Source organism: Phaethon aethereus, assembly GCF_964289735.1.
Source record: "Phaethon aethereus genome assembly, chromosome: 5".
Classification (NCBI taxonomy): Eukaryota; Metazoa; Chordata; class Aves; order Phaethontiformes; family Phaethontidae; genus Phaethon; species Phaethon aethereus.
Genome location: NC_138579.1, coordinates 70,184,885 through 70,209,081, shown reverse-complemented (window position 1 = coordinate 70,209,081; position 24,197 = coordinate 70,184,885). Strand labels below are relative to the sequence as shown.

Sequence of the window (24,197 nt, the reverse complement as noted above, 5' to 3'; positions counted from 1 at the left end):
GGGCTGCAAAGCCCCTGCTCCCAACCAGCGTGTGCCAGCCCTGCGGCCGGAGAACCCGCAACACCCTGGCTGCGGGGCTCCTGCCCTCAATACTGAAAGAGCCGCCCGGATGCGTGAGAGGGGTGGAAGGAGGAGGGGGTTCGATCACAGCCCCTGCGGCCGGACGAGGGAAAGGGTAAGGGGGCCGAGAGCGCAGGGCAAGCAAGGAGCTGGCGGTGGCACAGAGGGGTATGTTTTGTTCCAGCTCTGCTCCCGCTTCCTTGGAGAGACCTTGACCCTCAAGCTTTGTGCTAACAGGGAAGTGACAAGTGTTTCAAGGCAAGGAGACGACGGGGAGGAGGGGAAAAGCTGGGGGAAGAGGGTGCCCCATTTCTCTGCACAGAGATCTCTATTACCACCTCCGCCTTGGGAGCGGCCAGCCTCGGGGCCGAGGCTCCCTGCCATTTGCCCATTCCTCCTCTGGTACTGGCCAGCCTGGCGGGACATCTTCATCGGTGGAAGTCCCGGGGGAGGAGGAGGAAGGACGGTGGAGCGAGGCCAGCAGCGGCCCTGCCTGCTGCGTCAGGTGGGAGGCAGCGGCAGGACACGGAGGGCAAGGTGGGGATGTGGAGGAGCGGCTCTCCGAGAGGGGTGGGATGGGCTCTTTTCCTTCTCCTCAGTCTGCCCCGGGAAGGGTCTCTAGCTGATTTTTTGGATCAGCTTCTCATCGGACAGGCAGTAGAGGCTGTTGATGGACAGGTCCGAGATGAAGTGCTCACAGGCTTTGCGGGTGATCTGTTTGCAACCTCGCAGGTCAATTAGAGTGACGTTGGAGATGCGGCGCAGGTACAGCAAGGCCTGGTCCGTCAGCTTATTGCAGCCTGCAGGGAGATGAGAGGAAGAGTGAGATACAAAGCCTCTGTGAAGCTGGGAGGAAGAAGCCGCTTTATGACGGCAAGTCCAGCCAGGCCACCTTTAGTCCAGCAGGGCCCGTGGAGGCCAGCGTGGGCCAACCAGAGCAGCGTACCCACCTGCCATGTTGAGCTCAGTGAGGGAGTTGCGTGTAGAAGAGCCCACGGCCGTGAGGAGGTTGGCTGACTGGTCCGTAAGGTGGTTGCAGTGGCTGAGGTCGAGGCGGGAGAGCAAGGGCATATGGCGGATGATCAGCCGCAGCGTGGCGTCGGTGATGTCCAAGCCGGCGAGCCGGAAATCTATCATGTTGCGGAGTTTGCTGCGATTGTCCTGACCTGCAGAAGGGAGAGGAGAAGCTGAGCACAGACTATCTGCCCTGCTCTGTGGGGTCACTCTGGATCCGACGTCACCTCCTCGCTCTGCACCCACCACGTCACCCTTCCTCCAGCTCCCCACCACCCCAGCCTTGCCCCGCAGCAGCCTGGGCAACAGCTTACTGGGTTTGTCTGTTGGAGGCGTGAGCAAGTCCCGGATCTGGGGGTCCTTGATTCCTACTGCCCACCGAAGATCGAGGGTCCTGAGAAGGGGGCAGCTGGAGGTACTGAGAGCACAGACCGCAGACCAGGAACAGCCCGCTAAGATGAGGTCTTTCAGGCCTGCGCCGGGAAAAGGGAGAGAGGTAACAAGTCAGACAGGCTTGGTCAGCTCCGAGGCGTCCCAGATCTCAAACCTCTTTCTCCAGGCACATGAGGAAGCAGGTCACCTCCCTGCCTGGGGTGGGACGGGGAGTCAAGCTCTCTGAAGGAGGAGAGGTTAAAACACACAGATGTAGGAAACCACATCACTATCGGCTGCTTGCTGGATGATGGGATCCAGGCACCCAGGAGTTTTCAAGCTGGTGGGTACCATGGTGCAGAGCCTTCTCTCACTGGGGTCCAAGCTGTCAGGAAGCCTCGGAGCAGGCTGGTGGCGGCGGCAGGGACCCCTCCCCAGCCCACGCTCACCTGGCAGCCTGTTGACGAGCCACGTAAGCTGTTTTTTGGAGATATTGGTCCAGCTGAGGTCGAGGCTGACCGGCTGTCTTTTGATGATGCCGCTCAGCGCCTGGGGGGTGATGGACTTGCACCTGCTCAAATCTATCTTTGTCCACAACCTCTTGTCACAGCACCTGGGGACAAGGACAAGGCTGAAAGTCAAGCACCCCGGGACACAAGACGGCTGTCACCCTGGCTTCAGGGAGAAGCCCAGCCCTGGCATGGCCCCAGCCGCAGAACAAGGCTGCTCTGCCTAGTTTCCCCGGGTTTCCCCAAACACGTGGGAGGTTGCTGAGGGTGTCCGGCCACCCAGGGATGCCCCGAACAGCCCCAGCAGGGTTTTGCTGCCACGTAACAAGACTCCGAGTTGCAGCTGTCAGCCTGCTTGCCCCCTCCCGGGTGCTCCTCCTGCCAGGGCGAAGATCTTAAGCATCGCCGCTCCCAGCGGGTGCAACACTCAGCCTGGTCCCACCCCGCGGCCTCAGCAGCACTTGCTGCTTCGCCAGGAGCTGCAACAGAGCCTGGAGGTGGCACAAACTCCTCCTCTGCCACAGGAGCCTGGGGAGAGCTAGAACCTGATGGCAGCTCAGCTGTGCCCCTGAAGGTGCTGCACCGGTGGCAGGTGAGGGGACGCTCTCCTCCAGCCACCACGCCACGCTGCTCCCACTGGCTGCTGATCAAAGCGGTCCGGTCCTTCCCCATCGTGCTGTTCCCGCTGCTCAGCGGTTAGAAACCTCCCAGTTTCCAGTCCCCGTCTGTTCCCAAGCCCTCTTCATCCACAGTTGTCCCGGTGCCAGCATTGTCTTCAGGCCTGCTGACCCCCGAGGCGTTTCCAGCCAGCAAACCCATCCCCGCCTCAGCCTGCCTTCCCCAGCCTGCCGGGAGGCCGAGGCAGGAAGGGAGGCAGGGAAGGGCAAGGACCATGCAGGGCGGCGGGCAAGGAAAGGGCATCAGCACCTCTCAAGGACGTGGCGGGGCACATGGATGCTCAGGTGACAGCACAGCCTGCCACCGTCTCCCAACAGAGGGGACAGGAGGAAGGCAGAAGGGGGACAATAGAGACCAGTGCACATATGGCAAAGGCAGCAGCTGGTTACAGGGTCCACGGGCAACACCGCCCGGCCAGTGCCAGCTCTGTCCGGGGAGGTCCTTTCCCCCCCTTCCCTCTGGCTGCCCGTCAGGCACAAGGCTTGGCGTGGCCACGCCGGGTCCAGGGGTCAGGATGTGGGCAGGCCCAGCTGTGCCCCCCGCCCCTGCCACACGTCCCCACACTCACCACTTGTACCAGGTCTTGCACACCCGCATGCACTCGCAGAGCTCCCTGCGAGTGAGGTAGCGGAAGACAGACATCCACACCTCGCGCTGCATCCAGCTCTCCTCGCCCTCCTGCGCCCGGCCCCCTCGTCCGTTGAGCCGGGCCGCCCCCCCCTCCTCCACATTCTCGTCCTCCTCTTCCTCTTCCTCCTCATCCTCCTCGGCGGCTGCCTCCTCCTCCCCCCCGCCCCGCAGGGGCATCCTGGCGGGTGTGTGACGCATGACCACGCGAGGCGAGTGCTGCAGGTTGGTGGAGGAGGCCGTGATGGCTTGCAGCTTGGGGACGATGGAAGTGCCGTGGACGTCTTTGGTGGGGCGTTGGAGCGTCACGGTGAGGTAGGAGCCGTGCAGCTTGGCCTTCTCCACCTCCGACAGCTCCTTCTTGCCGCTGGGGTTGTTCTCCTTCTCCCGCACCATGGTTCGCTCAGTGGCCTGGAGCCGCAGCAGCTGCCGTCGCTTGAAGCGCTCATCTCTGCTGGCGCTGTGGTGGTCGCTGGGGCCGGCTCCCGGGGACGAGCGCGTCACCATGCCTCGCGGCGACGCCGGGTCATGGATCAGCTGCAGCATGGGGGTGGGCGAGTTGGGTGGGGGGGTCAGGGGCTCCTCGCAGCTCCGCAGGGGCCGCAGCACCTTGGCTTGCGCCGTGTCGTCATCACTCTCCTCCACCTTCCGCTTCTGCGGGGAAATGGGATAACATGTTAGTGGGGATAGAGCCACGGTGGGCCTGGGGAATGCACCCCCCTCCTCCTCCCCCAGGCAACATGCACGGTGCAAGCAGGGTCTGTACCAGCAGTGCCCAGTACCACCAGGACCGGAGTCCACCCACACCAGCAACCAACATTTTCCTTTCCCCTTAGCAAAAGGGGTGTCCCCTGAGGCTGGGGCTGGCTTCCACTCCATGCCTAACAGTCCCTCATCTCATGCAGTGGAAACTCTCAGGATCACAGCTCAGCGCAAGATACCGTGGGGACAAGGGGTGCTCATCACATCTGCTTGAAGTGCTGGGGAACCCAGGAACCAGGCAGATGCCCACCCCAAACACACACATCACTCAGGCCAGCTGCCACCGCACGCAATCCCCTCGCTGCCTGGCAGAGGAACCTGGCTGTCCCAGCAGCAGCATGGCCTTGGCCTGCTGACTGGCTCCCTGGGAGCCGGGGACAGAGAGCAGGGGGCTGTCAGCTCACCCCGCTGTGGGGTGCCAGGACCAGACCGCGGCAGGAAGCTACCAGGCCCCCAAGCACTGCACCCCCAAAGACCCCCTGCTCTCACTCGTCACTGCCCAGCTGGTCCCCTGGATTGCACTGGTGCCTGCCTGCCCTCCAGCCCACCCGTGCAGCCCGGCCTGGTTGAACATTGCCTGTTCAGTGGGATGCAGTGGGACGGAGGACACGCGTCCTGCCTTGCCGCAGCACAGCCCGCCTCCTACCTGGCCCTTCTCTGCGTCGTCACCCTGGTAGCATTTGGGGCACTCCCAGCAGTTAGGGAGCTCATCGTTGAGCAGCCCTTCACCATCCATCTGCAAAGCGAAGAGGGCAGTCAGCAGCAGTCCTTCCCCATGGCCAAGCACGCTCTGCCCTGGCACCCATGCTGCTCACCTGCAGGCAGCCAGGGTGGACGATCTCATTGCAGATGCAGCACTCCATAAGCTTCTTCTCAAAGTCCTGCGAGTCCTCGTTCTGATCCACCTCCCCGCAAAGTGCACACGTGACCGAGTGAGGCAGCCTGGGCTACAAAGGAAAGCAGGATTGAAACCAGGGCAAGGTGGGACAGCCTTCCCCCTTTCCTCTTTCTATCACCCACTGCCTGAACAATGGGGAAGGGGCCAACTATCCCCCAGGAATCAAACTTAGTCATTGCTCTCCTGTCTCTGAACCTGACTGGCCACACAGAGGTGCTGCCAGGCTGCAGCGGACTTCTGAGAACCGGATCAGGCCGCAGACTCACCGCTAAGCATTGCCGGAGGACACAGGACTGCTTCATGCGGCCAGGCCCACCAAACTTCTTCATGTCCCTGCAGTAGTGGCACATGCCACACTCGCCCTGCATGCAAGCCTTGCATTTTCGGCACCGCACCCGCCTCCGCCTGGCGCCTGACACGATGGGAGAGACTGTAGGCCTGACGGGTGTCGGGCGGGGGGTTGGCTTCATGGTGTGCGGCTTGGTGATGGGTATGGTGGGCAGGCGGACCCTCAGCCGGGCCTGAAGCTTTAGCTGGCAACAGAGAGAGACAAGTGAACCGCTGAATTCAGCTTGGATCAGAAAGCCTCTGATCCCCAGCTCCCTCGCTGCGACCTCAGATAGCGTGCCAGAGAGCAGCCCTGCTCCCTCACCTCTCTGCAGACAAAGGGGCCTGTATCAGCACTGCCCCGGGCAGCTCTCCTCCAGCACACTTGCTCAGCCTTCATCGCCCCACGCCAAGAGCTCTCCTTCCTCCCACCCCCCCATCAGGAGTCAGAAATGGGTCTGAAAAGGACTGCTGAGCCCCAAAAGCATCACGGTGCTCCAACAGCCACCACTCTTTACTTCTGAGGCAAGGAATGACAAAGTCCACCCGAGCAGCCAGAAAGGCTGTCCCCTCTCTGTGCCGCCCAGGTCCTCTGCCAGCTGCGCAAGGGGATGGGGCTCAGCTCTGATGTGAGTGCTCTGGTCACTCTTTCTCACAAGCTCGAGGCGCCCTGGGAACACCCAAGCACTCCTGTTTACAGTGCAGGTGGGACAGCACACATCCCACCAGCCCTCACAGCAAATATGCTGGCTGCAGAATCCTTCTTGTCTGCACCACAGCTGGTGGGCTTGGGGAAGGGCAGGCACCCAAAAAACCCAGCACAAGGACAGGGTCGGGGATGTGCCAAGCATCTGGGTGCTGCATCCAAATTATGCAGATGTCTCCAGGTCTCTTCCCCCAGAAAAGCTGCCTGAGATAATTGTGCTGCTGAAGGACCAGGAAATTACACTGGCTCTCCTTGGGCAGGGCAGGCAGGCAGAGACAGGCACCTCCAAAGGGCAATCTGAGAGGCTTGTTTGCCTCCAGACAACCAGACGAGGTGTTACCCACCCTTCCCAGTGCGATGGGGTCCTGCTCTTCCCATACGCCTGCCCATGAGCCTGTCTCCTGGCAGGAAGGAAGCAGTGACCTACAGGAGCCATCCTGGCAGCCGCGGGAAGGCAGCCTGCGGAGGGGAAGTCCGGCTGGCCAGTCTCACCTCCACTGCCCAGCGAGCTCAGCCCAGGCCGTGGCCCAGCTTTGGGTCCTGGGTTATAACCACAGCTGGAGAGGCAAGGGCAGGGGTGCACTGAAAGGTCCCTTTCCTGAGAAGCTGGCTGCTATCTGCAGGTAGAGACCCCCAGGAGGGAGCTGTCTTCGTTGGGGCTGCAAGAACCAACACTGTAGCACAGGCAGCATGCTGGCAGGGACCCAAGGGGCATGCTCACCTAGCAGTGAGGGGCCAGCCTGCCCACCGAACAGGCACGGTTGATGCTGATCATCAACCCCCACACCTCGTCCTTCATGTCTCGGGGAACACGATAGCGATACGTTCCCCTGACACACAACGTTACTCCTATCACCCAGGACTCCCTCGTCAAGCCAGAGAGCTGCCGGGAAAACACCCTTTAGAGGATCACCCCTTCCACCACCAGCAGGGCTCCAGCTCCTCTGAGCACGACCGAGGGGCTGGAGAACACGGAGCAGCTGGGGCTGACCCAGTTACCACCCGTTGGCTGAGCCAGGGTAACCGGCATGGTGGGAGACCTCCACCGTTGCCAGCGAACGGTGATTACCCGCAGTGCTGTGGAGGCGGTTGCGCCCCACGGCCGGCCTCTGCACTGCTCTCTTCCTGCCTGCCGGCTCAGGCTCCCGAGGCTGGTACGGACCCCCGTCACAGGCAATCAGCTCAGCCACACGCGATACCCGCCCGGGTCCCCTCCTCGCAGCTCCTACCTTATCTCTCTTGGGCCACTGGACGATGGGGATGCCTGTAAGTGCCAGTTTGGGGTCGCTGTTCGCGTATTCTTCTAACAGCAGCTAATGGAGACAGAAAGGTGGGGGGGAAAGCGAGACAAAAAGCACAGGTGTGAGCAGAGAGAAACAAGGCTCCCACCAGCGAGGCGGGCTCCGACCAGATGCCAAGGCCAGCATGCTTCAAACACAGCTGGGAAGGAGCCCTCCTCTACCCACGCCCGCGAGCACCGATCCCTCCCCACATTAGGCAGACAAGCTCTGTCGAGTCGATCTGCACGGGCGGCTTCCATCAACTGCATTTCAGCCCCGAGGCCCCGCTCTGCGCGGTGGCAGGAGGGGAGCGCCAGGCGTTTGCAATCCAGGGGGATTTACGCGGGAGGAAACACAAGGGTCCCCCCATCTGCTCCCCGGGCACTGGGGTAGCTGGAGGGTGCAGCGGTGGCAGGATACGGTGCCCCAGCACCCCTCCGTAGCCTGGCGCAAGCTGCCGGGTAGCCAAGAGCTGCTCCCTTGCACTGCCTCGGGGTTTGGCTTTGACTTTCATCCCTCGGCACTCACCGGACGGCCACGCTGCCCACCGGCACGACAGCACCCTTCACTCTCGGTGGACGGGGGCTCCTTGCGCTCGCCCTGGCCCTTTTGGCCCTCTCGCTCCCCTCCATCACAGCCCCCCTCCCCACGGCCATTCCCCACCGAATTTGCCCGTTGCAAAGGTGCTTTATTTACTTGGCGTTGCCATGGCTACACAGGCAGGAGCCTCCTGCCGGCATCCCCACTCTCCATGCTTCCCGCTGCCAGGCAGGGCCGGAGCAGGAGCCTGCTGGCATCCCCCGCGGGGCTGCCCGCTCCCCAGCGCGGCTTCCCAGCGCTCCCCTGCCCTCCTCGGGTGGCTGCGGGAGGCAGGAAGCCGCGGCCTCCCCTCCACTCCCCGGCAGCACAGCGTGCTGCCTACAGACCTTCCGCCTGCCCGTGAGCACGCGCTGAAAGGAAAGGCCAGGGGCTGGGGGGCTTGCACAGACACACAGACACACAGACATATATATATATAAAAAAATAAGTATATATAAAAGTGTGGGCAGGGAACTGCAGCCTCCCCCGGGCACCGTGGGAGGTGGCAGTGGCTCAGGCATGCTTCCAGCCGGGACGCCGAGGGGGCTGGGGGGGCACCGGGGTCCCATGGCTGCATCTGGCTCGGAGCCGGGGTGGGCAGCAGCCCCCTCGCCCTCTCTGACCCCTCGCGCTCTGGCTGGGGGGACAAGGCAGAGGGGACCCTGCGAGCGCACCGCATGCTTACCCCGGCCGGCAGGAACTCACGCCAGCGAGCGCGCCCCAAGGAAGGGGAGTGGAGAGGCGAGCCCAAGCACCAGCCAGGGACCCCTCCAGGGAAGCAGCGGTCCCCCCGTGCTCCCCTTCCACCCTGGCTGGGTCCGGAGCGTCCCCGCGTCCCCTCCCCATCCCGCGACCATTGCCAACTGCCTGACCTTGTGCCTCTGGAGCTGCTGAGACTCTGGGGTGAAGTTTGCCGAGCCCTCTTTGTTTCGGCGCCCGCACTGCGAGGGCTGGGGCCCCCCCCCCTCTCCCCAGACACCTCCAGGGGCTGGCTCAGTCTGAGAGGACCCGAGCCGGACCCCTGGTCTTCGGGGACATGGCTGGGGGAGCGGCCGCACCCCCTGCCCTGAGCGCTCCCGGCTCCTCCCCGGCTCCGGCAGCCGCACTGGCAGCCGCGTGCTCCTCCCGAGGAGCCCTTGGGCAGCAGCGGCAGCTTCCTGAGCCTGAAACAATGCTGCTGCGTCACCCACATGCGGTTCCCAGCAATGCTTTGCAACGGGAAGATGGCAGAAGAGAAAAAGCGAGCGAACGAGCAGAGGGCAGAGCCGTTCTGCTGCAGAGCCGGGAGGGGCCGGGACGGGCGGTTGGCGCCGCGCGGATTGGCGCAGGGGCCCGGGCGGCGCGGCCCACCTTCCTCCCTCCTTCCGCCACTGCAATCGGAGACGCCGGAGCCAGGCTCCCCGGGGCTGGGGCAGGCTGGGGAGAGCGCAGAGGAGAGCCCTTACCCCAGCCCGCCTGCCAGCCCACAACCCTGCTCACGCCCAGCCTCCCCAACGCCTTTCTTTTGTCTTCTCCAAGGCAGTTTTCGGGGTTCCTGCTGGAAGCCGAAGCCACCTGGATCTAAGAGGCAGCACTGGTGTGAGCAGGGAGAAAGGGCTTTTAAATTAAGGCAAGGGGGATGAGCCCCTCAAAATGTGCAGGCTGCAGGGACTGCACCCACACCCTGCTGACCTGGGTACACAAACTTCCCCTGACAAACGTCCCGTCAGCCAAGTTTGGGAGCAGCTGTAGTCCCAAAGCCACCGGTGACCTAGCCACTAGAGGGGGACAAACCCACACCGGGCGAAGCAAGGTGTCCCCAAGCAGCCCCAGTTCCCTGAGAGCCCCCACCCCAGCTACAGACTACCACAATTAAAATGGAGGAAAACTCTTGAATTAAAGCAAGCTCCCCAAAGCAGGAGTTGACAACAGCGACTGCTCCCATTCCCGATGCAGACAAAGCATCTGCAGGCAACCTCAGTTTTTGGCTCTCCTGTCCCTGGAGAGCCTGGGAAGCCACCGGGCCACACCGACCAGGCACTTGGGTCCAGGCTGTCACCACCTGATGCAGCCATCAGTGATGCCCTCAAGCCCCCGCACAGGCTCTCGGTGGCTCTCGCTGGCTGCATCACACTGGGGACGCCCAGCCCTGCAGCGTGGTTTGGCCCAGAGCAGAGGACGTGCAGGGTGGCTCCTCTGTCAACGTTGCCAAGGTCAAGTCCATCAGATGGCATGCTGAGGTGACGTCTGGTCAGGCGGGACAGCAGAGGGGTCTTTGGCCCCCAGTACTCCAGGCTGCAGTGCTCCCATTTGGTCCATTTGGACAGTGACCATGTTTGCTGCTTCTCTTAGACCTGAGCACCTGGAGAAAAACTGTCTCGGGAAAGCAGATTCCAGCTGGCAGATTTACTGGGGCAGGGAAAGGAGAGCATGAGGCACAGGGAACGTTTCAGACAGATGTGACCCACAGGAGGAGCAGACTAAGCAGACGAGAAGAGTAATGTGCATTTGTAGAGGAACAAGGAGATGTCTGATCATGGGGAGACCCAGACACCTGGAGAGCCAGGTACGTGGGCAATGCCAGACCAGAAGCTTTGAGATGAAGTCCTGGAGACAGGATCCACGCTTCTGGAAGAAGCTTTTCTACAATGCTTGGTGCTCCACCACCTCAGGCAGAGCACAAATATAACCCGTTTGTGCCAGTTACTGAGGCCAGTTACTCAGTGAGGTGGCACTGCAGCAAGCAAACGGTTCAGACGTGGGCTCAGCTCCCCACAAGTCAGCCAACAGCAGGTCTGACAGCTCCAAAGCCAGAGCCTCATGGACCATCCTGCGCCTCTGAAGCCTAAATAAGGGAAAGCAGCACGGGGGGGGTCACAAGCAATGGACAGAAGCAGTCAAAAGGCAACAGAACCTCTCAGAAGTTCCCTCTTTGCCAATGATCTTTCCAGTGCCTCCAGTCCAGACCATGCACAGAGGCATCACCAAATGCACAGAGATTTTTTCAGCAAGGCATCGGTGCTACAAGGCAACATGTTCACAATCTCATTTCACAAAGGCAGATCTTCTCCTGAGGCGGTGCTAGAAGCTATTCTGATTTCTGGGAGCCCTCCAATTTAAGCTACTGGAGAGCAGGAGCTTTCCAAGGGTGACAGGCAAAGCTAGAAAAGTTAAGGCGAGGCAGAGGTGGCAACATGCTTCTTCCTATTGAAGATGCCTGATGCAGCCTTGTTTACAGTCTCAGCAGACCAACAATCCCTCCTGCCATGGAGCTGGAAGCACATCTTTGTCACATCTAAAGTGTCATGTCCCACCATGTGATGGCTCCAGGCTCAACCCATGACAGGATACAGAAGCCTATTTCTTCACGTGACCTGACACATGGGCATCCTGAGGTCACGATCACCACCCAAGAAGCTGTGGGAAAAGGCAGCGTTCTCCCGCTCTGTGCCTGCTCCAGTGTGCCTGGGGACACCGGTTAGCAGAGGGTGGCAGGAGGCGTGGTAGGATGTTTGATCTGACAGGCAGATCAAGGTGCCAATGTATCAGGGCTCTACGATGAGAAAATACCATGTTCTGATACCGGGTAGCAGACCAACCAAATAAACAGCCACGAAACCCTTCCACAACACAGCGTCTGCCTAAGTGGACACAGTTACATAGTGACGGCAAAGTTGGTGAGCCCTGAAAAGACGCTGATTATGTGCTTCTTTAGCGTGGGTCTTTCCCAATGGTCTCGTCGGCCAGATCTCAGGTCTGTTAATGACCTCACCTGGTGACGTAAGGGTAATAGTACCTGCTGCAGATCGATGGCCCCAGAGCCAGGCTAAGATGCTGTGGAGGACGCATGCTTTCCGTTTAGCTTGTCACTAGCGCTCCACTAGAGCCTTGGATTAGGCTCTGGTTCTCCACAAGCACATAAAGAGAAACAGCAGATGAACAGAAGGGATCCAGGTCTGGGGTGCAGCACGAGGGACCCCACACAGATCACACCTCCCAAGAGCTGCGAGGGAAGGCAGGAGCATCAGAAGATGACCGGAGGAGGGAAGGGCCACGCTTATGTACAGCCACAGTAGGACCATGTTCTGGGAGAGTCAGCTACAGCTGTGCCAGAACTAAACAAAAGCTATTAGAGGAGGGAGTTATACTGAAGCTTACAAAGGAAACGTGACTGAACTAGGATCTGTATCCCACATCATGAGTTACAGATGCATGGATGGCCACTTCAAGGCTCTAGCTTGGTAACAACTTGTCCTGCCCTAAAAAAGGTGTTCTCCACACAAGCTGTTGATACTGCAAATTAGACCTCACTCATCAGGCATTTCAGTGACCAGAGCAGTTAAAATGTTTAGCTAAAAATGTCTTATCCCTTTTCAGGTTTTATAAGCCAACCTACATTTTGCCAGTTCCATCATCTCTAAGGAAAATGTAAGTTTTGAAAGTAAAGGTTTAATGTAGTTTGACAAACTTTTCCTGTTTTCTCCAACCACTGCAGTCTGATGACTAAGGACCTTCAGGCCTTGAGGATGCCCTGTAGCACAGCTGCTAGTCCTGAGGGACAGTCCTGCTGCTCAGGACACTTCTGAGCCTCAGAGGACAGCCAGCTTTAAGGAGCAAGTCCTTCAAGGGAAGCCGTTTGCTCTGACCAGACTGCAGGGACTTTGGCAGCTCATCTGCGAGGTACAACCGGACACAGGGGCTGATGGGTCCCATCAAAACCATAGGCACATGTCCATTAGCTCCAGAACATGACAAGTCCTTTGAACAGGTCTCAAAACCCAGCTAAACACCAACAACCTTGAATGCGCTGCCTTTCAGAACATCCAACATCAGCCTCCCTTTCTCAGTCCAAGGGTGAACAGCTTGAGTTTCTCCAGAGCATCATATGTTCCGTGGCAGGGCCAAGGCCACTCCACCACGGTGGCTCAGAAACACATGCGTTGCATACTCCAAAGCCACAGCACACGCTCGAAAAAGCCACAGGAAACCAGAAGTGCAGCCCTCTAACAGCACCTACTCCCACCCCTGCAGCCAAGCTCCACCAGAGCTCAGCCTGCACATGACAGCCCACCCTGGGACCCCAGAGCTGCGCCCTCTGCTCCCAGTGCAGCAGAGCGCTGAGTTGTACTAAATGATCCACAAAAAAAAAGTCAGGAGACAGTGCTCGGAAAAAAACCATGATGGCAAAGACAGGATACACCCATGGCTGTGTCTGGATGTCAGCTTCAGAACAGGCAAGCAGCTGAACAGATCAACAAGGAAGGGAGCAGAAGGTAACTGTGGTTTTAGGCACTAAAACGTACTTCTGGGGAATAGAGGGAGGCTGACATTCTCACTGCAGTGCTGAAAGGGCTAAAACACTAAAGCTCATGGAGTCAGCACAACAGGACTAGCAGATACAGCTCAGGGTGTAAAGCTGGGGCGGGGGAGTGAGGACTCATATAACCTAAGGTCACATCCTGTGCAAACAACCAAAAGAAACAAGGCCAAATGCACCTGGGGCAAGGAAAGGGCTCCAACTGTCACAGTGTCCAGCAGCCCAAGGATTCCACAGCCAGAACGGGAAACAAACTGCATCGCAAATGAGCACTCTTGCGCTGATGCCCGTTAAGCGGCCCAGAGGGTCTCCAGAGGAGTCTCAGCCATGCTGGCTGGGAGCAGTTACTGCTCCTGCTAGCCCCAACCCAAAATCCAAGCCAGGGCTGTCCCTCAGTATCAGCTGGTGTAACATTAGCCTCATGTAGAGGAAGAAGAGCACACCAAGCCTGACGACACACCACCCCTTATGCCAGGTTGGGGGTAAAGTCACAGTCAAGCACAGCATCCTTGTGGGGAAATGCCCTTCCACCTCTGATGCTACCAGGGTATAGCCACTTTCTTGCGGCCCTGAGGAATGCCAGCGCCTGAGTCTCCCTCGCGTCTACGTACCTTGACGTCAGCGATGAGGGCGTCCTCATCCTCAATGCCGGTGGGAACACACTTCTTGTGCAGAGGGAGTGACTCCAGTTTGTCCACGAGGCAACGCAGCCCCTCCAGCTCAAATTGTGTCAGGTGCACCCTCCTGCTCTTGCGTGGGCTGCCACCATTTGGGTCCCAGGCCTGGCCGTTTTGGGAGCCCCGGCTGGAGTCGGAAGAGTCTATAGATGGGGTCTTCTTCAGACCCGGCAGGCTGCTCCGGCAGCTCTTGCCCAGTTCATCATAGTCCACACTGGCACCATTGGCTATGGGGCTGGTGAGAACAGACCGCCTTGTGACTGGTCGCCTGGGTTCCTTCCCTGCTGCATCCTCCTCCTCCTCTTCCTCCTCCTCCTCTTCCATGTTTACCGAGTCCGAGGAGCTCAGCTCCATATCTGCCACAATGGAGAAAAGAGTGAGAGAAGAGCACAGTGGCCAGACAGTCACCCACAGGAGGCATTCAGTTGCTAGAGGAATCCCCCCAGTTACCAGAGATGCTGGGGCAACGGATACATACGGGGACAAGGCGAGAGGAAACGATGGGGCACGTATCGGCTAGAAAAGAGCAATTAAAACCCCTTCCCATTCCTGGCTCGTTTTGTGGGAGGGAGAAGCACAGGACATGGGAAAACCTCCCAGAGGAGGAGACAGCAACACCCTAGACTGAATTTCATAGAATCCTAGAATGGTTTGGGTTGGAAGGGACCTTTAAAGATCATCCAGTCCAATCCCCCTGCCATGGGCAGGGGCATCTTTCACTAGATCAGGTTGCTCAAAGCCCCATCCAACCTGACTTTACTTTGGAGGGCTTGGGATCTCCAGCCATCTGGTCCTGGGAGAGACTTGGGACTTTGATCCTGACTTCATGATGGGAGAGAGAGGATGTGGACCATGAGGTCTCCAAGCCTGACTGTGCACAATAAAGCACCCTTCCCTGACAGTAAAAGGGAAGGGAAGGGGGCTCTCCAGCTCCCTTCCTTTCAGCTCTGCACTAGTTCCCACTTCACGCTGCTCAGTGGTAGAGAAGGAGCGATGAAGGCACTGGAGGCCTCCAGGCAGGAGGAGGACACAGACAGACTTTCCCAAACCAAGTGCTGCAGGAGATCTCCAGAGAACCACAGGAAAAGAACAATAGCTGGGAGCCACATCCCTCTGTTAGGGCCCCTTGGACAGAAGTCGAAGGCCCCAAAGAGGCTGTGGCTGTGAGGAGAGGTGCCCAGGAGTCAGCATTTACAGCCTCTTAGGAGAGTGAGGACAGATTTACTTCAAGGGCCTTGGGTGGAGGCTATGCAACTGCCTCCCACTCTGCAGAAGGGTGTCTGTAAGAAATCATCTCTTGAACCACTGCTCAGGCCCTGCTTGCCTCGGCTGTAAGGAGGCCAAACATTCCTTTTGCGAGACACTCCCTGCGCTCCCTTCCACATAACCTTGACAGCACTTTAAACTCTGCGTGCAGGAAGGCCCTGACCAGCAAGAAAGCATTACTGCCCCGCAGCCCACAGCACAGTGGTGGTTACTGCAACTTCCCTCTGCCTCTTCTGTTAAAGGCTTTGCATGTACCAGCAAGGCCAGGAACTTGTGTGCTGGTTTTGCAGCTGCAGGGAACCTGGCCTGTTGCAGGGGCAAAGGAGGAAGTAAAAGTCTGGCTAGTTTTGACTTCTTACTCAAATGAAAAGAAATAAATTGCACCTCCTTCAGCCAGTCTGCAATGCCCTCTGACTGCTCAGTACAGCAAACAGCAAAAAAGGAGGAAATACCCAAAGAAACCACCTTGCAAAATCGAGGAAGTGATGGTCCCAAATTCTTCCCACACAGCCCTCCCCGGCCCACTGCGCTGCTGAGCCTGGCAGTACCCCAGCAGGAGGGTGCAAGAAACCGCTTACGATACAGGTGAGGAAGGAATAAGGGCTGGACAGCCAACGCAGGGGGCTTACCCATACTGAGCGATTCCTTCTGGAAGTCCTTGGTCAGATGTGAGCGGCTGGTGATGCAGTAGACATAGCGCTCCAGCACGTACCAACACATCTCATAATAGAAGGGATAACGAAACTTATTTGGGACCTGCAAGAGGCAAGGGGAAGGGGATCAGCTCAGGCTGCCTTCACCACTGGGCTGCTTCAAACCAGACCGATCCCCTCCGGAGAGACAGGAAACGCGTGTACATGTTTAACAGCATCATTCATGCTTCTGGCAGCCTGATGCAATTCTCCTTGCTGAAGAATGTTATCACCAGGCAGAGCACAGACTAGGCACTACTCACTTACAAGCCATTAAGATTTTATTTTTCTTTGTTAGGGTTGCAGCTCTTCCCCTCCAGACCTCCTTCTCATTAGTACAAGAAGAGAGCGGCAGATGCCATGAAAGATTTCAGTTAAAGGTTCAAGCCCTCTTCCCAAGCCCCAGCACAGCATCTGACAGTATTTGTATGGTGGCAGGGAAAGGGTTGGTCTATTAAGAGAGGTGTTACCACCTCAGCTATTTAGCAGAGTGCTACTGGGGCTCTGTCACATCGGCCTGGCAATTCACACGCAGGCAGAAGATGGCCCTGACCCTGCTGCCTGCCTCATGCCTTCCTGAGGCTACCCTGCCCAGGGTGGAGCAGGCACACACTCCATTGTCCTATGTACGTCTCAGCTGCTCTGGGTGATAGTCTGACATCTGAGTGCTAACCCACAGGTCCTGACTGCTGCAGCACCCTGAACTGCTTCAGAGAGGCCAACAGTCCGTCCATCACAGCCCAGGCATGTCCCGAGGCTTCTCCGCAGGACCCACATCTCCACAATGAGCAAGCGAGAACACCCACTTGCTGACAGTGTTCTCTGCTCAAGACCTCAGGAAGCCTTTAGTTTTAGTCATCTTAGGCCACATCACGGTCTAAGATCAACAGCAAGCAGCAGCCAAAAGGCAGCCAGGTAACGGAAGAGGCAACACACTGGATGCACTCCCATGGCCATGTTGCTGCCGCCTTCTTCCCTAGGAAGGTAGCCAGGGGAGGTCCCCGTCACACTCACAGCGAGGCTTCCAGCCCCCTCGGAAGCCTGGTGTCAGTCTGGAGGCAGCATGAAGGAACCCAACAAGCCTTAGTGCACACCGCAGGCTGCCCCTCTGCCAAGCTCCTGCCTGTACATCTAGCAGGCTAGGGCATCTCGCTTGCAGACCTCTGGAGTTTGAGCGGTCTGTCACAGGGTGAGGCTCAGCTTGCCTGCCTGCACACCACCGCTCTCGGCCGCACCCTCCCCACCATCGCGGGAGGCCACGTCCTCCCAGCTCTCCCGCAGGTCCTTACCCGCGTGCGGTCTTCGATGCTGTAGATCCGGAGCTGCATAGGGATGTTGAAGCTGTGTAAGAAGTTGCCTCCGAAAACCAGTGTGTCCATGGGAGTGTACACAGCATGGATCCACCCTTGGAGAGAAAGCAGAGTTTGAAGAATCCTTCTGAGCGACTAGGTGAGGTCAAAGTCTCACAGCTGACAGTCCCTACTAACTCCAATTCCTTTGCAGTCTCTTACGAACTGCGCTCCTCAGAGCAGGGCCGTCAAATCTGCACAACCTTCACGCAGCTCAGCTAAACCCACGCTGACAGGCGCACCCTTAACCTGCACCCAGGTTAGCTGCAAACACACAGACTAGCTATTGACCCCTTGTCACATCAGCCAGCCCCAGCAGCAGCAGGGGGCTAGGATGGGACCAGAGACTCTTTGAGGGAGGCAGACATTGCTGTTTTACAGCAACGATGTCCACCTGAAGTGTCACTACTGAATTACTCAATATCCAGCTCACTTGACCCATCTAAGAGCTAGAGACAGACTTGTACTTTGGCACTTAAATACACCTGTGGATCTGGCCTCACATCATCCCATATGTGCCGGTATCCACCTCCTGTCCATAGCTTTTTGTCATCCTGGTGTCTCTGCAAAGTTGCTTTCTAGTTGTGTTAGGCCTAAGAACATCAGCAACAAGGAAAACAGCCTTCCCAAGTCTGTTCAACAATTAAAATACTCAAAAGTAACAACAGAGCTGGGACTTGAGTTATCTCCAAGGCTAAGAGATCCAGCCAAGCCCAACATCTTGGGAATTCCAGCATGGTTCTTTCCTTAGGATGAGGCCACTCAATTCAAAAGAAGTGTCAGTCGTGATAACAGGACTCAAATGAGTAACTTGTGCAATCCCTGGTGGTTTCTGTTCCTGGTCCCGCTGTGAGCTACAACACAGCTTATTCCTGCACTGCTGTTGGAGATGAAACGGCAGGTTACAGCGGCCTTTGACATCTGAGACAGTCTTGTGGACACAATTTTTATGCAACAGTTTTACTTGAAGCCTTCAGAAGGGCCCAACAATCTTTTGCCTTGCAAGGGAATATTCCCTAGTGCAAGCACAACATTTTACAGACGTCCCAAGACTCCATCACAGCTTCTAACAGGCTGTGAGCCAGTCCTTGCAAACAACCAACTTGAGCTGCTTTTTCACCTGCCTCATCTCTTCTGCCTTTGGCGTCTTCTAGCACAGCACTGGACTAACTGTGCATGCAAGACATTGCTGATGCCCTCCAATTATTCTGCTTGCTAAGCCAAGTCAGGCTAAAGATCTCTCCTCACTCTTTTCAGTGTTCCCACTCCCAACCTCAAAGTCTCCTTGCCCAAGCCCTCTGCAAAGCAGTTACCTGCAAGTCTCTCCATGTTACTGCTTCCCAGCTCCCTAGTGGGATTCAGTGTTTTCCAACATCCACTTCTAGCTACATGCTTTCCAATTCTCCTATCTCCAGTACATGCAGACTTCGATTGTCTTTCCTCGTGTCCAGAGCAGTCACTTTGCTCTTTAAACTCACACACTGGCTCCCTTTCTTGCTTCACAATTTGAACATAACTCTGCAGAGATTTCACAAAAGACTCAGGAAGCTGAGGAGTTGTGCTGCCTTGGGCCAGCCTCTGTCCTCAACGTACACTGCTCTGCATGTCAACGTGACGGGCTCTGGGAAAGCCATCTTTAATAATTGATCAAGCGTGATGTGAGTCAGCCACAGCTTTCCTGTCACCTGGGCTGAATCCACAGTGCCATGACAGCCATGTTTCGGGAGCTGCCAAGCAAGAGGACAGAGCCACATCACATCTCCCTCTCCCAGTTACTCATGTGAGAGGAAACTAAATCCTGCCTGTTCTGATTTGTGTCCCAGGAATTTCAGCCTCTTGCCACAAACCTGGCAAAGGCCAGGATGCACCTGCCCACCCTGTGGTACCTGAGGGGATGACAAATGTGTAGCCCTGCTTGAGCTCGATGCGCTGGCACTCTGACACTCTGTCCCCAAGAAAAATGTCTCCCTGCTTCCCTGAGAGAAGCCAGTTTTCATAGAGCTCCAGGTTCTGGGGTGTAGGAGGGATCAACCAGAAGATCTGCAAGTAAGGAGAACACATGTATGTCAGTCATAACATAGTTAACAACAAGGGGCTACCCCCTGCTTCTGCCAAACCTGCCCTGCTCCCTCTCCAGACATCTAAATCTCTTCCTCTCCCCACCCACAGAGGATGCAAACCTGCAGAAATACCCAGCAGAGTGACCTGAACAACAGTCCCATTTGAGAGGGCAAGCTGCTGACCAAGGTCCTTCCTGATCTGACGCACTGAGCACCACAGGCAGGCTGAGCTTGGGATGCTTTGTAGTATTTACAACATGAGTGCCAAGAGATATAGAGCCCACTGAAGACACCAGAGTGTTACAAAGGTGACATCTATCTGCATGTTTCTGCCAGGTAAGACCTTCAACTTAACTAGAGATTTGCACCTCTATGTTCTTAAAGGTCCTTTCCAACCTAAATGATTCTAAATGATTCTGTAATTCTAAAGAAGTGACAAGAGTTTTTTCCTAGAGATCAGCCTTTAATGCCTGTGGAGGGAGTCCAGCCAGCCAGCTTCAGCAGCATACTTCTTCCATAGCAGCTACAAGTGAAAAGGTTCCCTATCCTAAGGCTGTCCATGGCTTTCTCAGAAGCTGTCCAACCACCAAAGGCAGCCTTTTCTACCCCCTGACTTCCTCATGAATTCAGCCCTAGATGGCTGATGTTTTTTTATCAGAAGCAGTGAAGTCTCTTCTAATTGCTCACAAGGGCTAACTCAGGAGCTAGGTGCATTTCCCTGGGCAAGAGGTGGGACCTGCCTTTGGTAAATTCCGCACTACAGGATATTTTCCTCCACATTAGCTTTTCCTAATAATACTAAGCCGAACTACCACCGGATTTTGCTGCTCCAACTGCATCGATTCAAAGGTACTACGATGATTCTGTCTGCATCGCTGCCCTCCCTGGACAGCAGTGCAAAGTCTCCTTGACTACAGTAGAGCTGACAACTGCAGCCAGCGAAAACCTGAATACAAGCTCTTCCATGCTGTTCTAGCAGTAAAGCTAAAGCACGGGCTGAGTCCCAGGCAGTCAGAGGGGAGGTTTTCCCAGCAAGGACTTCATACTAAGCATCATGCTCTGACTGTGACTGTGCTCTCTAGGGCAGCGGAAGCGCTAGCTAGGGTGTCCGACTCAATTGTTCAAGTATTAGCTAGCCTTTTCAGTGATACAGCACCCAAACTATTAGAGATTTGTTTTCTGAAAGTTAAAAGACAAAATACAACATCCCCACCTGTAAAGGGGAGCTTAAGGTGCAATTCAGCCTGCCTAAGGGCAAGTGGGCGGATTGGCACCTCCCCAGATCCCCTTCCAGACAGATTCCTTCCAAGCCAGGCCCTAGTACAACACACAGCTGGGGTGATGGATGCCTGGCACAGGGAAATCCCTGCACAATTATAACTGGAAGTCATCCATCAGTGAATAAACATTGCACTCAGATGAAGTCTGTAACCAGAAAAAACATTCAAAAAGGAGCCTGGGGTTCAGTTTTCATATCTTGGGCTGAGCTCAGCTACAGGAAGTAACTCCAGACAAGCAGCTCAACTCTGACACTGTTTCAGAGCTACTTCTCACTCAAGGCTTTTGCAGTGAAGACCTGTCACTAACCTTCAGTTCAAATACTTCTGCTTTTGAAGTCACTTGATGTTCTAAGGTGACCCCTCACACATCTGTTGGCTATTTAAAACCCCTGGACAGCTTAGCTTTAGGAGAGGCTCCCATTCATCTTTAATTACCTTTCTTCTGTTTGCTGCTGCTCCCAGTGTGCTATTTGCACCACACCAAGAGGTGATCAGCCACGTAGCCAGATGATCTCTCAGAAGCCCAAGGCACTGGATGAATTGGGTTATTCTACCCTAGGTCATTTAATCTTTTGTAAGGTTGTCTCAGCATCATCTCTACAGCATGGGTTTTCAGCCTGTGCCTGGTGGACCTCTGAGGGTCTGAACTACTTCCAAGAACCATATATGAACACGTTTAGGGTGGAAAGAGTTCAATTCGCTGTCTGGGACCCGCATCTTCAAGGATCATCAAGAACATAGACTAAAAGCCACTCTCAAAGCGTCTGTAACTTTCCCAACAGGGACTGTCCTCCTACCTTTCCCCCTCTGTGGATGTGGTACCACACAGAAGTACCACCAAAGTCCACGTGGAAATCTGTATAGCAGCCCTTGACACTCATCAGACAGTACCTGGTGGAAAACAAGACGACAGTAAGGTGAAAATGAGTGGTGATCCACATTTATAGAGCAGATACAATGTCTTCAAAAGGGAATGGGCTACCCAAACCCAGGCCAATGGCTCAGAGCAGTGCCAGAAGCCAATTAACTGCAGCACTAAGCCCTTTAGCTGCAGGGAAGTGGTGGTTTGCGGAAGAGCTCACTTTGCATTTATATCACATCCCCACAAAAAAATCTAGTCCAGGCAAGAGGCGAGCTTTCATCCTCACACACCTGGCAGCTCTAGAAACCCCCATATCACAAGTCTGGCCTACAGGGCCTGATGAGCAGCGCCTAACAGCTCAACCGACTCCAGGTATCTCAGGGTGGTCAGCACCAAGAGTTTCCTCAAAGTGCAGCAAGCTCCTAGAAGCCACGCGACTACCTTTCCACACGGAATTCAGCAGGGGCTTAAATAACTAACTGCAGTGTCCTGACAAGTGTCACCCGCTGAAATAAACAGGGAGACTGTTCCTCTCGCTTTCCCATGATACAAACTGCTTCTCCCTTGGGCGGTTTTCTTGCAATAGATGCTTTGCTGCCTGCCACCACTGGAACAGCTCAGGAAGTCACTTACTTCTGCACCTTTGGATACTGCATCTCCAGGATAGCATTCGTAGACTCTGTCTGACTCTCCTTCAGGTGCCTGGGCCACATGTTATCCACCCAGTCAATCAAATCCACCTACAGCAGAAAGGTGGGAGACATGAGTAGAGATGAAAGGGGCACAGTAACTTCTTTTGCTACCCCCAGGCTGTCCTGGAAGATATACTGACTGCCTGCTTAGTAAGCTGGGTGTGGCTGGGCACCTGCGGGATGCAGGGTTGCGCTGGGCCCACCAAAGCCACTGCAGTGCTGCACAGACTGCCAGCCAGTCCAGCCCAGAGCACACCCACCAAAAATGACAGGACCAAGGAAGGGAAGGAAGCCCTGGTGTTAGCTGAATGGCCATGACACTCCCTTTTTGGCCCCCACACACCCAGCAACCTTCCCGATGCCACTGGCGCAATCCCACACGTAAAGCACTTACGACGAGCTGTTCTGATGCCAGTTGCTGTACTGCGAGCCTCTGAATTCACACAAGCAGCAACCACCACAGCAAGATCCCAAGTACGGTACTGGGATGCTGGTCTCCTACTTAGGGGCTAGGCAGGAACTGCTGTGCACTGGGCTTACATATATGACATGTTGGGCAGTATCTGCAAGGGTGGGATTCAACTCACTAAGCTTCAGGACAGCCAGAGCAGGCAGAGATGTCCAGGCTCCCTCTGCAGTTAACAGAGAGAAGTGAATGGCCCTACAGAGCTGCCCCTTCCGCTCCACCGACTGCAGAGGAAGCCCAGGATGTCCGTCCCATTCAGCCCACCTTCCACGCTTCAGTAAGGGCAACTCGTTTTCCCCCTGCCAAACAGCCTCCTGCCCCGCTTCCGGCACACCTCCAGTCATGGCCTCCTCTGCCCTCAGAGATTCCAGCTCTTTGCATCAGAAACCCTCCCTGCCACGCTCTGGAGCCCCAGCTGAACACAGGGTTGCTGTCCTAATGGGACCATGGTTTCCAAACACCAAGGAAACCACAAAGCTCAACCAGCATCCAGGCTTTAGCTACTCTCTCAAAATGCAGCAAGCATTGCTGAGTTCTGCTGTCCAATTTCAGCCCTGCTAGAGTTTTACACCTGGACATGCATTATGGCAAGCCACCCCTGCCCTGTGCCTCTCTGGCCACAACGGAGCCGATTTCTGCTGCAGGACGCAGGAGAGGGCTCCGCACCAAGCATCAGAGCAGCGCAGTGCACAGCACAGAGGGAAGGTAGGCCGAGGACTGCATGACAGCCAAGGTCTTGGCAGGCAGTGGAATCAGCTAATTGGGAGAGGCTGGGAGCCAGCGTCCCCATCCTGTCCCCAACACTCACTGTGGCTGAGCACAAATCTGACCCCTCTACTCAAACTCAGATACTTGTTCAAACTCTGTGCCTGTTCTTGATCACCAGCCATCAGGAGCAGGTTACTTCGCTCTAATTATTCCTCAGCCAATCACTTCCACTTCTCTAACTGCTGACAGCTAACGAAAAAGTCGGCTCTCAGCAGAATGACACACCAGGGACTTGACCGTGGTCATGACAGCTGAGGGATGCGCAGGCTGAGCAGCCCCAGCCTGACTGTGAGATCAGCTACAGCAGATGAGGTCCAGGTCAACACAGGATCAGCTCCAGTGGCTTCCAGAGCACGGCAGTGACATCCCTGGCTGAGCCCATGCATGTTATGAGCAGCTTCTCTCCTCCCGCATTCAAGTGCCAGGCTGCACCTCGCCTACAGAGGACCACAAGCACAAGGGAAAGGACATTCCTGCGGAAGGAAGAGCCACGCTCACCGTAGCAGGTCTCTGCACCAGGTTCTCCAGTTTGGTGTGGCTAAACTCCAAGCTGATGACATTGTAAAGTTTCTCCCGCTCGGCCTCCGGTGTTTCATAGTAGCGTGCCCACTGTGCCATGGACATCTCAATATCCCTCTGCGTATTCACATCCATGACATCCACCATCCGTCGGCTCCCTGCCAGAACAGACAGATGTCACTGGAACCATCCCTGTGCACAATGGACCACCCAGAAAAGAGACTCCAGGAGACATGAGATCCTTCCCCAAAGAACCCACCCACACAAGTGTGATGTCTTGGCCTCTCTCATAACTTCATCTTCTTCCATACCCACATTGAAACAGAAGCTGCTTCAGATCAAACTAGACTCAGAGGTAAGAGTTGTGATCTGCTGGCGAAGGATGGCTCAGGTTCAACCAGTGGCACATGGGGGAGCTACAAAACCAGACCTCTAGCTTTGCTAAACCCGATGACTCT

The 24,197-nt window shown here is 56.3% G+C and overlaps 1 protein-coding gene across 1 annotated transcript in view; it reads right to left on the bottom strand.

Moving 5' to 3' along the window:
• Nucleotides 1-678: 678 nt before the first annotated feature.
• KDM2A (lysine demethylase 2A) overlaps nt 679-24,197 on the bottom strand; it is a gene marked incomplete at its 3' end in the record, with an annotated part of 46,879 nt that continues 23,360 nt past the window's right edge. The window contains exons 5-20 of the mRNA XM_082000569.1: nt 23,719-23,897; nt 21,928-22,034; nt 21,230-21,323; nt 18,979-19,132; nt 17,033-17,148; nt 15,681-15,807; nt 13,720-14,141; nt 7,183-7,266; nt 5,187-5,453; nt 4,838-4,969; nt 4,669-4,758; nt 3,202-3,914; nt 1,896-2,059; nt 1,389-1,547; nt 1,011-1,226; nt 679-860 (exon numbers count right to left, since the gene is read on the bottom strand). Of these exons, the coding sequence (XP_081856695.1) occupies nt 679-860; nt 1,011-1,226; nt 1,389-1,547; nt 1,896-2,059; nt 3,202-3,914; nt 4,669-4,758; nt 4,838-4,969; nt 5,187-5,453; nt 7,183-7,266; nt 13,720-14,141; nt 15,681-15,807; nt 17,033-17,148; nt 18,979-19,132; nt 21,230-21,323; nt 21,928-22,034; nt 23,719-23,897 (3,206 nt within the window). The remainder of the gene's footprint in view (nt 861-1,010; nt 1,227-1,388; nt 1,548-1,895; nt 2,060-3,201; nt 3,915-4,668; nt 4,759-4,837; nt 4,970-5,186; nt 5,454-7,182; nt 7,267-13,719; nt 14,142-15,680; nt 15,808-17,032; nt 17,149-18,978; nt 19,133-21,229; nt 21,324-21,927; nt 22,035-23,718; nt 23,898-24,197) is intronic.